The sequence below is a fragment of the Nerophis ophidion genome, linkage group LG15, assembly GCF_033978795.1.
Source record: "Nerophis ophidion isolate RoL-2023_Sa linkage group LG15, RoL_Noph_v1.0, whole genome shotgun sequence".
Classification (NCBI taxonomy): domain Eukaryota; kingdom Metazoa; phylum Chordata; class Actinopteri; order Syngnathiformes; family Syngnathidae; genus Nerophis; species Nerophis ophidion.
The window spans coordinates 23,252,280-23,267,480 of NC_084625.1; the positions used below are offsets into that span (position 1 = coordinate 23,252,280).

Sequence of the window (15,201 nt, forward strand, 5' to 3'; positions counted from 1 at the left end):
TGTCTCCGTAATGTGTAGGTCTGACGTAGTTGGTCCCTTTTGCAGGTGTTACATCCTAATGAATGACTCCGTCCACTGCGAGAGAGAAATCTACCAGTCCTCCAGAGCCTGGAAGGACCACAAGAGCTACGTGGACCAAGAGGTGGGTTCATACAAGCCACGATGCACACCTGGGACACAAAACGTGATTTGTGTGTCGGTCTGGTTGCAGATAGAAGTACTACAGGACAAAATCAAAAATCTGCGAGAGGTCAGAGGCCATCTGAAGAGGACGCGACCTGAAGATTGTGATTGTGGAAAGAAAAGGTGACCACTCACTCTGCTTTTTCTGAAAAACAAAAAATCCATTTGTCATAAATATCGAGTCTCCTAATGATTTCACATGACATTTTGTGTTTGTGCAAACTTCTACTCCTCAACCACTGGGCGGTATAGCTCGGTTGGTAGAGCTGCCATGCCAGCAACTTCGGGTTTGCAGGTTCAATACCCGCTTACACCATCCTAGTCACTGCTGTTGTGTCCTTGGGCAAGACACTTTGCCCACCTGCTCGCAGTGCCACCCACACTGGTTTTAAATGTAACTTAGATAGTGGGTTTCACCATGTAAAGCACTTTGAGTCACTTGAGAAAAGCGCTATATAAGTATAATTCACTTCACACTTCACTGCACAAAGGAGTGAACGTGTCAAAACGCTGCTATTAGTTGCTATTAGTTTGCTGACAAATACACCACATGGTGGCGCTGTTGTTAAACCTCCTAAGTTAGCTTGACTTGATTGCTGCATAGCTCAATGCACTCTGCTAAACGTTTTTGCAGAGTTTTGTAATTTTGCTATTCATGGACTGATTAGAACATGTATGTGAAAATGGAAAAACATGGCCGCCATCAAGTCAGATCTAATTGACCATTTGTCTAATAATTACAAAACTTTCATCTTGTAAAATGTCTTCTACATGTTGACACATACAGTATTTGTTTTGATTACATTCTGTCTGCTTGTTTATGTTCACTTCCTGTGTGGAAAGGAAGAAAGGATGGGGTTGGAAAAAATAATAACAATCAACAGTCAATTATTTTATATAAGATTATCATAATAATTAAATAATTGGTAGTATAAAAAACGACTTGCGGTATTAAGGGAAAGTAAAAATAAAAACATAAGTTTTAAAAATTTGATAAAAGTAAAGATGTTAATAGGTACGTTAAGCATTCTTCTCAATGTAAAAGAACAGAGAATATACCATTCTTGCAATTCATTCTGGGCCTTCGATGTTCCTTCATTTTGTACTTTGATGTCAGTATGGATGTGAAACGGTCTTAAATTGTATTCATTATGGTAGCCACCTATCTATGTTGGCCCTGCCAACAGGTGGGGACTAGGATGCACAATTTTCAGAAAAAACCTAATTGCGATTTCTCTCACCAATATTGCGATTGCGATTCGGTTTGTGATTGTTATATTTTGTGCATAAAAATGCATAAAAGTATATAAAAATGTGAAAACAAGTGAAGCAAGACAAGTCACTTTTAGACTGTCCATCAACACATTCTTGTCTCTCGGTGACACACATTAGAACAATATGCAGTAAAATTACTTTAAAAAAATATCTGGCTCAGAACTTTTGTCTACATCAGGGGTCTCAAACTCAATTTACCTGGGGGCCATTGGATGCAGAAACTGGGTGAGGCTGGACCGCAACAAAAGATTTCTTTAAAAAATCTATTATGCAGTTTTTAATGAATTCACCTTCTTTGAATGGCTCTCTCGCCCTAGCAAGATACTTGCCAACTCTCGCAATATTTCCAGGAAACACCCGAATTTCAGTGCCCCTCCCAATAATCTCTCGGGGCAATCATTCTCCAGGTTTTCAACCGGACAACACTATTAAGGGCGTGCCGTGATGGCACTGCCTTTAGAGTCCTCTACAACCTGCTGTCTCGTCCGCTTTTCCACCATACAAACAGTGTGCTGGCCTAGTCACATATTGTAAGAGGTTTCTGCAGACCCATGGAAGTGACTGCAAGACATGCTTGATCAACAGCCATTCAGGTCACACTGAGGGTGGCCGTATAAACAACTTTATCACTGTTACAAATATACCCCACAGTGTGAACACCCACCAAACAAGATTGACAAACACATTTTGGGAGAACATCCGCACCGTAACACAACATAAACACAACAGAACAAATACCCAGAAAGCAATGCAGCCCTAACTTTTCCGGGCTACAATAGGGGGCAGGGTTGGGGGGGGTGTATATTGTGGCCCGGAAGAGTTAGGGCTGCATGGGATTCTGGGTTTTTGTTCTGTTGTGTTTATGTTGTCTTACGGTGCGGATGTTCTCCCAAAATGTGTTTGTCATTCTTGTTTGGTGTAGGTTAACAGTGTGGCGCCAATTGTGGCCCGCGGCCCGCGTGTTTGAGACCCCTGGTCTACATCCTGCTCTTAAACTGAAGAAATAACAGATCAAAACAAATGAAACTGATTAACTATTTAAAGTACATAAAATAAATGTTCTCATAATTCTACAATTGTTTACCATTGTACTGTAATTGGAAGGGGGGAAATACCTTCTAGTTAACCATATAAATTTTAAAATATGTAAAATGGATTCTCATTTTCGTAAGCAAAAATTTAACAGAAGAAATTAAAGTGCATTTTTCCCAGTTGGAAAAACGAGGTTGGATGTTGTATTTTTGTAGGTTGCTGTCACTGATCTCAGCATTCTCTCTCAATCTTTTGTTATTGGGCATATATTGCCCATCCAATTAGAAGCGGGACATTTGGCTCTGTAATTATATTTTTTCCTCCTAACTTGTGTTACTTTGGTGAGTCGCAGTTAGCGAGGCTCTTTGTATGTGCTTCCTGTGTTTTTAAAGCTGGTGCCCTGCGCTCTGCTTACCAAGACAAAGATTGTGAATGATTGAAGAAAGCGCTCACTGTGTACGGTTAAATAAACGCGCTCAGGTGCTTAGAGCGATGCAAAGAGTGAGACCCTCTTTTTTCCTGTTTGAAGCGAGAGACAAACAAAGGCGAGGCTCAACACCTCTGATTGACGAACATGTCTGTCACTCAAATGCCAGTGAAATCTCAGCCTATTGCGGTTAATTATCACTCTAATTAAAACCTCAAAGTTTATTTGGTCTCGATTAATCGTGCAGCCTTAGTGGCGACTTGTTCAGGGTGCCCGAGTGCAGCTGGGATAGACTCCAGCCACCCCGCGACCCCAAGAGAGACAAGCAGTAGAAGATGGATGGATGGATGGTTTTGAAGTCTTAAATTTGACATATTGATACGTGCGGAAACAATGAAAAAATAATAATACATATAAATGAGTAATAAAATAATAAGTAAGGAAATTCACATTAAAAGCATTAAAAATAAATATCTAAACACTGGAGTAAAAAAAGTATTGTTCTATTGTTTTCCTACCTGTTTTACTTGGGTGTGTTCTGTGCAGCTATTACTACTACTGCCTTGTGTACTGCGTACCATGTTGCTGCTGTTGGAACCCTCATTTCTCCAGGGATCAATAAAATGTTATTTACAATAATCTCCTGATCTAACCACGCGCATGTCTTCCCAAACTTTTTAAACTCAACCCACAAATATAATTTACTGACATAATAGTAATTATAATAATATGTGTTTGTACCAGCAGTTATTACAACAAAGGAGACAGAAACAAGGCCGAGAGGCTGAAGAACAGGAATGATCAACTCCATCCATTCAAGTGAGTTCCTCCTCCTCTCTGTTCCATGAACAATCATGTCTCTGCACATCCATTCAGCGTGGTGCAGCTACTTATGACTTCTTATTTGCAGCAAAAACAGATGTCTTCATAACCAGAAACATTTATTGGGGCAAAGGATAAATTAGGAAAGAAATAACATGTGGCCCCTTGCGACGGAACGTGAGAAGGAAACTAATAAAATCCCCCAAAATCTTTCTTTTTTTTTTGGTCACGTTGGCAAAAGTACACATGAATTGCGGCTGTAGTGCTATTGAGTTTGACTGTACACTGTCTCATGGTCTTGAGTGGCGGGTTTGGATCCAACTGTCATGGAGACTGTTGGGAATGGAAATGACACAGCAGATTAATGGGCGAGGACCTGCAGTGTGTCTGGAAGTGATCAGGTCGCATGCAAAAAGGGGATGACTCATCAGCACAGACCAAAATCCATCATGCACTTGTAGCAGAGACACTGGGCAGAGTGTGCAGCAACACAAAGCAGCTGTTGTGTATGATAGGATTGAGGAGGACAGTTCCTGTGGCGTGCGCTTAAACACACCATGCTACGCTTGGCCCACCATGTCGAGGCTGAGCTGACATCATCTTTAAATATTTAAAAAATTTTTGCACAGGGAGGCCGCGCACGAGCTGGACGGGAAGGCGCAGTTGTACAACGAGATCCGCAGGAAGAAGAAGGAAAGGAAGGTGAAAAAGCGGCTGAGGAAAGGAGACGACTGCAGCCTGCCGGGCCTCACATGCTTTGCGCATAACGACGACCATTGGCAGACTGCACCCTTCTGGTCTTGTATGTATTTACTCTATTAACCACAATATAAGACGCTGTTGTTCCTAGACAACAGTCAGCCGTGTATATATAGTATACTAGGGGTGTTCCGATCTTATATCATATATCAATGTAAAAAAAAAAAAAAGCATGGACTTGGATCTAAAGTGTCTGATACAAGCAGACCTGCGTGCATTTTACTTGTGCAAAGTTGGACATCTAAATGTTGTCCAATAAGCACACAAGTTTGGTCTTTTCTTGTATTTTAGTGAAATTATTTAAAAAAGGTAAACATTGTTGGTTACTACTCAGTGGCCTAGCGGTTAGAGCGTCCGCCCTGAGATCGGTAGGACGTGAGTTCAAACCCCGGCCGAGTCATACCAAATACTATAACAATGGGACCCGTTACTTCCCTGCTTGCACTCAGCATTAAGGGTTGGAATTGGGGGTTAAATCACCAAAAATGATTTCCGGGCGCGGCACCGCTGCTGCCCACTGCTCCACTCACCTCCCAGAGGTGATCAAGGGTGATGGGTCAAATGCAGAGAATAATTTTGCCACATCTAGTATGTGTGTGACAATCATTGGTACTTTAACCGACAGCTAAGCACACAAGCTAGGCATATGTAATAAGTGTCCTTAATTGAACAATATTGCAGTCTAAAGCAGAATATTTGTTAACCTAAACAAGTATAAAATAATTTTAGGTGTATATTACCTACAAATACAAAGTCTCCAAGCCAGAAAAGTGTCTTAGAAAGTATTCAGAAGCGAACATGTCCGCATCATCCAACGTACTCCGTCATGTCCTTTATGTAATGAATTATTAGGACCACTTGGTGCTGCCAAAACACAAATTAACATTCCAATTCTGAAGCATAAATCTGTCATAAGGTTATTGTTTTTCAAGGCAGTGATTTTTAAACTTTTTTTTACTAAATACCACCTCAGAAAACACTTCGCTTTCCAAGAACCATCATAATGACCAACATTAAAATACAATAATAACAAGGCAGAGGTTTTTTTTAACAAGTATAATTAATCATTTGGCCACTGTAACATTACACACAGTTTGAAAAGTTACACTGTATTTGAATATATAGGAAAATAGAACACTCTGATTTAATCTAGTGATTCTTTGGCGTTACACTTGTAGTACACGTACCACAGTTTGCCTTAAGGCAGGGGTGTCAAACTGAAATACAGAGAGGGCCAAAATTTAAAACTGAACAAAGCCGCGGGCCAAGGTTGAACAAATTAACCTTTTAGGTGGTAGCGTCCCGGAAGAGTTAGTGTTGCAAGGGATTCTGGGTATTTGTTCTGTTGTGTTACGGTGCGGATGTTTTCCCGAAATGTGTTTGTCATTCTTGTTTGGTGTGGGTTCACAGTGCGGTGCATATTTTTAGTAGTGTTAAAGTTGTTTATACGGCCACCCTCTGTGTGACCTGTATGGCTGTTGACTAAGTATGCTTTGCATTCACTTATGAGTGTGTACAAGCTGCTTATATCATGAGGCTTGGCCGGCACGCTGTTTGTATGGAGGATAAGCGGACGTGACGACAAGTTGTAGAGAACGTTAAAGGGATTGCCTTTAAGGCACGGCCCCCAATATTGTTGTCCGGGTGGAAATTGGGAGCTATTCACGAGAATGGTTGCCCAGGGAGATTTTCGTGAGGGGCACTGAACTTCGGGAGTCTCCCGGGAAAATCGGGAGGGTTGGCAAGTATGAGCATAAGTGGTGAATGCGGTGTTACAGCGGCACCGCCTCTGTATAATACCGGCGGGTCAGCTCTAATGTTAATTTGATATTGCCTCCAGGGCCAAATTAAATTACATGGCGGGCCAAATTTGGCCCGCGGGCCGGAGTTTGACACCCATGCCTTAAGGTAAGGCTTTTTAATATTAAGCATTGTTCTTTGTTTGACTAAATTTGTGTGATCAAACATTGTGTAACACCCCAAATTACAAAATATTACAACTCTGCACAATATGATTCCTGCTGTTATACCGGATGAATATATTAATAAGGTAATCCAAAATTGTTATCGTATCTGTAGTAAAAAAAAGTTGTATTGGGACACCCCTGCAGTGTAAATGCGTGTTAATTGTTAAATTGCACCCACTTGAGTTAGTGCCTCCCTTTCCGCCATGTAGCCAAGATGGCGACTGTTGATGGAGGTCAGGGTGCATCACTGCACACACGTTTTGTTCAACAAAACTGCATAAAAAAAAAAAAGGCACTTTTTTCATCAGTTAAAATGTTTTTAATGGACTTTTAAATTGGCCCCAACCTGTTTCGGCCAACAGGTCTTTATCACATTTTTAAAGTGCATTAATTGACCCTAAAACCGAGAATAGCACCAAAAGACACACCCAGTGTTCAACACAAACACACACCAACAAAAAAACATTTTACAAATATGTCTATGTAAACACAGTGAAATGAATGTCCTTATTTCATGTTAGATGCTTTGTGGCTTGAAGTGTTTAAATCCAAAAAGTGTCACATTAGTGTCAATTATGATTATTGAAATCCCAAAAATGTTGAATAGTTGCTGTTTTCCTGCACAAATAGCATAATTATGCAGCACCAAGCTGTTTTGTAGCCGCTTTTTTTTCATCCAAATACAGAAAATAGATGCAAATATGACATTCTAGCCTATAAACAAAAAGATACTGTCTTACAGTTGATCAAATGGTTAATTTCAAATCTGTATATATTGTCTAAACCAGGGGTTCTTAACCTTTTTGACCTTAGATTCCAACTTTTCCACTACAGAAGGGCCCGAGGTCCACTCAAATATTAACATTAAATTAATAATATTACTACTCTTGGTTTTAATCATATTCAACAATTATATTTAACCTACTGACAGTTTACAAACTTGTGAAATAATCTGAAACCATGTTTTCATCCCAATGATTATTATTTAACACATAAACCCTGGGGTTAGGTTAGGCTGATAAGAAAAAAAAGTACTAATCAAATATAATGCATAAGAAGGAACTCAAATGACTGACAAAAAATACATTTACATACAGTTAGTCTGCTAAAATAAACAAAATTGATAGTATATTTCTAAACTTAACTGTCAATAAAATTGAATTACAAGTTAAAATACATCTTTACCACTTTAGTCATAATTTTTCCAACTAAACTTCTCTGTGACTATAGCTCCAGACTTCTTCTGTTTGTTTGAGGTTGTCATTACTGCCACAAGTGGTGGAAAAGTGTATTTCAACTGAGTACTGCTGTGGCCCATACGGACCACAGCTGAGATATACTGTATTTTTGGGGGGTTAAGAAACACTGATCTAAAAAGTGTCTTGTTTGTCATATATTAGTGCAATTATAAGTGTTAATCTGTTCGAGCCATTTTTCATGACATCGGAATTTAATTGAGAATTGGATCAAATTATGTAACCAAGATAGCGACTCTTAGGGTGCATCACTGCAAACTCATTTTGGGCATAATGTTTTCATGTGAACACACTCCCAATGCTAAGTGCAGCCTTTCTTTTCCAAAACAAGAGTAGTCGTCTTATCGTCATGGCCGTCTTATATCGGGATCAATGCTCCAGTCACTGACGTGTGTCCCCCCCTGCAGTGGGTGGCTTCTGCGCGTGCACCAGCTCCAACAACAACACCTACTGGTGCCTGAGGACCATTAACGAGACCCACAACACGCTTTTCTGCGAGTTCTCCACCGGCTTCCTGGAGTACTTTGACCTCAACAGTGACCCCTACCAGGTGCGTGCGCCACCGCTTAGGCCGCGTAGCACATCTCTCTCCACGCCCTCCTCTTAAAGAACGCCCGTGTCACAGCTGACCAACGCCGTGTACGAGGTGGACCGAGACGTGCTCAACTCCCTCCACGCTCAGCTGATGGAGATGAGGAGTTGCCAGGGTTACAAGCAGTGTAACCCTCGACCCAAAGGCTTGGATGCAGGTAAGCCCTTCACACTCGGGTGGTTGCCATGACGACATGACTCAAACTTCCCCACACAGACTGGAGCTGATGGGTTCTTGGTACTCTTGTGTGTGTGTGTGTGTGTGTTGCACAATTCTGCATGCTGCATGTGTTTGGGAATGATCCACTCTCTCTCAGGTGGAGTCGGCACTCTCTTCTACTGGATGTTTCATTTCCTGTACACACAAACACACACACACACGCACGCACACACACGCACACGCACACCTCCACTCCTTCTGTCCTCCTGGAAGCTACCCCATCTAATTACTGTGTGCCTATCTTTGTAGTCACTGCAGTATTTCAATCATAGGGCTGCTAGTGGCGCCCCCTACTGTTTGACTGAATACATGCAGGATGTGGTCTAGTACAGTGGTCCCCAACGACGGGCCGCGGCTCGATTGGTACTGGGCCGTAGAAGAATTTTTTTTTTTTTATTAAATCAACATAAAAAACACAAGATACACTTACAATTAGTGCACCAACCCCAAAAACTTTTTCATGACAAAAAGAAAATAATAAAATCCCAAGTACCCCCTAATCAGAGCAAAGCATTTTTGGTTGAAAAAAAAGAGATAAAGAAGTAAAATACAGCACTATGTCATCAGTTTCTGATTTATTAAATTGTATAATAGTGCAAAATATTGCTCATTTGTAGTGGTCTTTCTTGAACTATTTGGGGGAAAAAAGATATAAAAATAACTAAAAACTTGTTGAAAAATAAACAAGTGTTTCAATTATAAATAAAGATTTCTACACATAGAAGTAATCATCAACTTAAAGTGCCCTCTTTGGGGATTGTAATAGAGATCCATCTGGATTTATGAACTTAATTCTAAACATTTCTTCACAAAAAAATTAATATTTAAGAGCAATATTTATGGAACATGTCCACACTGAATATTGCATTGTTGCATTTATTTTCACTGTATATGAACTTACATTAATATTTTGTTGAAGTATTATTCAATAAATATATTTATAAAGGATTTTTGAATTGTTGCTATTTTTAGAATATTTAAAAAAAAATCTCACGTACCCCTTGGCATACCTTCGCGTACCCCCATTTGAGAACCACTGGTCTTGTATGTACCTCTGGGAAGTTCAGAAGTTTTGAATAGAATAATGCTGTCAAACAATGAACATTTTTAATCAATTTAGATTACAAATCAATACAATTCATGTTCAATCGATAATTTTGGTGTTTATGTTTGCATTAGCAAAGAGGCTCAAGAGACAAGTTATATCTAAAATAGCTGTCCAAACTTTTTCCAGCGAGGGCCGCATTCAGTCAAATAGAAGGATGCTGGGGTGGGGGGGGCACATTGAAACACTTTGTACATTAAATATGCTAAAAAAAACATTATACTAAGCTATCTGAACAAAACACCCACGCTAGCTTGGTGTTAACAAAAAAAATTAGTATTAAACCTACAAAAAAGTGAATTTGTGCGATTCATCACAAAAAATATTGCCTTAATCATATATATATATATATATATATATATATATATATATATATATATATATATATATATATATATATATATATATAATATACACAGATTTATGACACTGTTTATTTGGCTAATTTATCTTTTGTCAATTCTAACAATACAATTGTATTTGTTACTATGTATCAGGGTCTTTTTTTAATTTGTTTGAGATTTTTAGGTTAATTCAATACATGCAAGCAAGTTTATACTTGCTTGCATGTATTACTTGCTTGTATTACTTGCCATTAATCATAATTAATTGCTTGCAACGCCTGTTCTGATATATGATGGTTTATTCTTTGACTTACACTCTGTTATCATTAGCCTAGTGATGGACCCAATAGCTGAATACGTGTATTTACAGTAACTATGTGGAGTGGGTGAATGTTTATTTGGACAACACAAATTGCACTTCCCATTAAGTAGAAAGGTTGTCCTATAAAACTTGTACTCGTACTAATTTAATAAATCCCACTGGTCAGCAGCACAAAGTCAGTGCACTAGCAAACAATTCATGATATACACAATAGACTGCAAGATTATAATAGCAGAACATCTTAATAGCACACCTGATAGTTCCAGTAATCATAGCACAATATAACATTTCACATGTGACCGCACAAAGACACCGGGGCTCCAAAAGAAAATAATTAGCCAACTGGAAAAAGCCGACACAACAGCATAGAGCTACATAAAGACTTCTACTTCAAAGCTGGAAAGGAAATCTGCTTCAAACTTGATGTTGTTGTTTTTTTAAACTTCAATTACCCATAGAGAGCCAATGTTAGTTGACTTCTTTGTTTCCGCAGCCTGTCACCACGGCAACACTACTCCGACAAACTCCGTGATGCTAGGCCTACTGAAACCCACTACTACCGACCACACAGTCTGATAGTTTATATATCAATGATCAAATATTAACATTGCAACACATGCCAATACGGCCGCTTTAGTTTACTAAATTGCAATTTTAAATTTTGCGCGGAAGTATGCTGAAATGTTGCGGTATGATAACGCGTGCGCGTGACGTCAGGCATTGTAGAGGACATTTTGTTCCAGCACCGTTCAAAGCTATAAGTCGTCTCTTTTCATCGCATAATTCAACGGTATTATGGACATCTGCGTTGCTGAATCTTTTGCAATTTGTGCCATGAATAATGGAGACGTCAAAGAAGAAAGCTGTAGGTGGGAAGCGGTGTGTTGCGGCCGCCTTTAACAACACAAACACAGCCGGTGTTTCATTGTTTACATTCCCGAAAGATGACGGTGAAACTTTACTAGGGAACAGAGCGGTCGAGCGAACACGGTTGAATTGGACCCCACACACAAAGTACAGAGTTTTATGCAGCGATCATTTCGAAAGATAGTGTTTTGAAGAGGGTACCTTGCGAAGGGCAGAGATGGGCATCGCCACCACCCGTCGACTGGTGCTGAAGAAAGGTACGGGGCCGACCTTCAGGTTGTAAGGTACGACCATATAATCTCACAAAAACACTAGTAACACAATAAGCAGAAAAGGGATTTTCCATAATTATCCTTGTAAATTTGTCTAATAACATCTGAATCACTCCCACTGTATAGTCTTTTTTATATTTTTTTCCTAGTCCTTCACTCTCACTCTTTCATCCTCGCTTAAATTAATGGGGAAATCGTCGCTTTCTCGGCCCGAATCGCTCTCGCTGCTGGTGGCCATGATTGTAAACAATGTTCAGATGTGAGGAGCTCCACAAACCGTGACGTCACGCGCACATTGTCTGCTACTTCCTGTACAGGCAAGGCTTTTTCATCAGCACCAAAAGTTGCGAACTTTATCGTGGATGTTCTCTACTAAATCCTTTCAGCAAAAATAGGGCAATATCGCGAAATGATCGAGTATGACACATAGAATGGACCTGCTATCCCCGTTTAAATAAGAAAATCTCATTTCAGTAGGCCTTTAAACACATTGTCTTTTCTTATTGCACTCAAATAACAGTTTACAATGATTTTACACACAGTATTAGATCAAGCCTGCCATAATCAAGTTTAAGGTTAGAATAGAAATCTTTATTGACATTGTATTAAATGCTTCATGATTTATGGTTGCCAATTTTGACCTGTGCTTTAAGACCCATCCATCTATTTTCTACCGCTTGTCCCTTTTGGGGTTGCGGGGGACCTGCTATCCCCGTTTGAATAAGAAAATCTCATTTCAGTAGGCTTTTAATCTGTGTTAGTTTTGACAGCCTTAGAATACAATTAGTTTGCTATTTACTATGAACTGATTAACGTGGACCCCGACTTAAACAAGTTGAAAAACGTATTGGGGTGTTACCATTTAGTGGTCAATTGTACGGAATATGTACTGTACTGTGCAATCTACAAATAAAAGTTTCAATCAATCAATGATAAGCAGGAAAAAAAAACAGCCTCTCTCTCTCTCTCTCACACACACACACACACACACACACACACACCTGTTGCCTGTGCGACATCTCTCCAAGGTGCATGAAGATCTCCAGTGTGAAAGATTCTATTGATTTTGTTTCCCTCCCACGTTCTCCGTGAATCCAAGCATTAACAATGGACTGCTTTTATTTTCCTGATCAGGAGGTAAAGATGGAGGAAGCTATGAGCCACTCAGGTATCCACCCAATTTTTGTCTCTTATCTGTGGCTTTTTTCTCCCCTCTTGTTTTGTTAACACCTGCATGGGCTCGCTAACAACCTCCATGAAGTGGCAGCTGCTGTCCTGTCGCCGCACGCCGGAGAACACGCTAACATTTCTTCCATCAAAGCAGCTTCACTGTCTGTTTTCTCGCCATCAAACGGGGATTTGTCTTTGCAGCATCCGAGTTGACGTCATGTGCACGTTCATGACATGCATGACGTCATGCCGCCATCAGCTTCATCTTCACACACTTTCAGGGAATAGTTTGACACTTTTAGCTCCCCAGCTCCTCGCTTAGCCAATGCTAAGCTGACAGTTTGCTGTCAAATTTGATCCAATGCTCCTTTTATCACTGCTAAGTACTTCACCACTACTCATCGCTCCAGCAGATCCGTAAATGGCCGTTGCCAATGTAACGTTTCAGGCAGTAAACTGGCCGAAATAACTGCTGATCCACAGTCTCCACTTGGCTGCAGTAGCAGCCCTAAGTTGACGGTATGGTAAAGACAGGTGCACAAGAGCAAATACACATGCTAATGTTAGCTGGAGCTGTGTCTTAGCCAAGGCTTTTTTTTTTGTTTGTCTCCACTTTCCTCTTCGTTTTTCTCGCAGCCTGCAGTCTCCTCTTGGATAAAATGGGTTTATTGCATGGCTGTGAATGTACTGAAATAAAAAACCGATATCAGCCGTTGCTGTGTCTTAACAGCAGATACTGGAATATTACACTCCAGGTTCCACAGTCTCCTTTTTGGATAAAATCTGACTTCTATACATGGCTGTGAATTAGGGCTGGGCGATATTGCCTTTTTTTAATATCACGATATTTTTAGGACATATCGCGATATACGATATATACTACAATATTTTGCCCTGGCCTTGAACGAACACTTGATACATATAATCACAGCAGTATGATGATTCTATCTCTCTACATTAAAACATTCTTCTTCATACTGCATTAATATATGCTACTATTAAACTTTCATGCAGAGAGGGAAATCACAACTAAGTCAATTGACCAAAACTGTATTTATTAAACAGATATTAAGCAGTGGCACAAACATTCATGTCATTTCAAAACAGAAAGTGCAAGATTGTCAGAGACATTTTAAGTGTGAAATAAAAATGAGCTGCATAATAGGAAATCAAATAGTATTCATCCTTCACTATGTGGTATGTTAGTTACTAAGGTTATGAAATTCTGTTCATTCTCTAGCGAGTGACTTTTCAAATGATGCTACATATTAGCAGTAATGCTACTTTTTATAGCAACGCTTTTGCCCCACACTTAACAAATTACGGTTGTCTGTTCGACATCTTCCCGCTTGAAGCCAAACCACCGCCAGACGATGGAAACCTTGCTGTTTTTATTGGGAATTAAGTCTTCCTTCATTTGTTACCAGATCCGCACCTTCTTTCTCTCGTACGGCTACATTAGCAGCTAACGTAGCCCAGCATGCTACCTCTCTGCCCTGCGAGGCCGGACACGCATGTGACATATGACATGCGCCTGTTTGTCTGTGAGGAGAGGCAGGAAAGAGTGAGAAGAGCCTGAATGCCCGCAGCTAAAAGCAACTGCGAGAGAACGTATACTCTAATATTACGATATAGTCATTTTCTATATCGCACAAACCCGCGATATATCTTATATATTATATTGCCCAGCCCTACTGTGAATGTACAAAAAGAACTCAACGTTAGCTGTCGCTGTGTTAACCTTGATGCGCATGCGCTATTACACTCCAGTCTCCACTTTCTTGATGCCCATAATCTCCTCTTTGATAACAGTTTTCTCGTACATGGCTGTGTATGTACAAAAATAAACACCCAAAGTAAGCTGTTGCTGTGTCATAACAGTAGGTGCTGGCGTATTACTCTCCTGAGCCCCTTTCTTGTTGCCCACAGTGTCTTCTCGGATTAATCTAGTCTTCTAATGCGTGGCTGGGAATGTACAAAATGAAACACCCGATATAAGATGTTGCAGTGTCTTAGCAGGTAGATGCTGCACTATTATACTCCAGTCTCCACTTTGTGGCCCGTATTCTCTTCTTGGATAAAAATTGCCAAAATAAGCACACATGCTAACGTTAGCTGTCGTTGTGTCTTAGCTCTGGTTACTGCAGTATTACAATCCCCAGCCCTGTCTTTCCTGCTGCCCACAGTCTCCTCCCTCTTACCGCCATTGTTAATGCATTCAGTGCGGCTTGCTTTTTGCAGTTTATGTTCCCAAACGGAGCCAAGGCGCTAACGTGCAGCGGGAAAGCGAGAAAAATGTCAAACTCTTCCGGGAAGGTCTCACTCACGTCCACCATCACAGTTTTCATCCAAAACGTCTGCCATTTTTGCTGATGGCCATCATTGAATTCTCCTTTCAAAATACCGACTCAACCCCTTGCTGATCTTTGCCCTTTTGACCTGTGTTTGTGGCACCTGCTTGCCAGGCGAGAGCAGCACCCAAAGTGGTCAAAGAGGAGACCCAGCCTCTCCTTCCTGTGAGTCCTGAAGCTCCGCCCCCTCAGTTTAGTCACATCAGTTTGATGAACGTGAAGCCTTTATCTGTATTAC

At 40.3% G+C, this 15,201-nt stretch overlaps 1 protein-coding gene across 8 annotated transcripts in view; it reads left to right on the forward strand.

Annotated features, from left to right (window-relative positions):
- Window positions 1-15,201, forward strand: part of sulf1 (sulfatase 1) — a 161,087-nt gene that overhangs the window by 144,262 nt on the left and 1,624 nt on the right. For 4 of the 8 annotated variants that reach the window (XM_061921856.1, XM_061921855.1, XM_061921857.1 and 1 more), the window contains 6 exons: window positions 46-142; window positions 212-306; window positions 3,662-3,736; window positions 4,369-4,541; window positions 8,129-8,271; window positions 8,347-8,470. In XM_061921856.1, the coding sequence (XP_061777840.1) occupies window positions 46-142; window positions 212-306; window positions 3,662-3,736; window positions 4,369-4,541; window positions 8,129-8,271; window positions 8,347-8,470 (707 nt within the window). Of the gene's footprint in view, window positions 1-45; window positions 143-211; window positions 307-3,661; window positions 3,737-4,368; window positions 4,542-8,128; window positions 8,272-8,346; window positions 8,471-12,576; window positions 12,611-15,077; window positions 15,129-15,201 lie in introns of all 8 variants that reach the window. The other 4 variants (XM_061921860.1, XM_061921861.1, XM_061921862.1 and 1 more) reach the window with 4 other exon arrangements.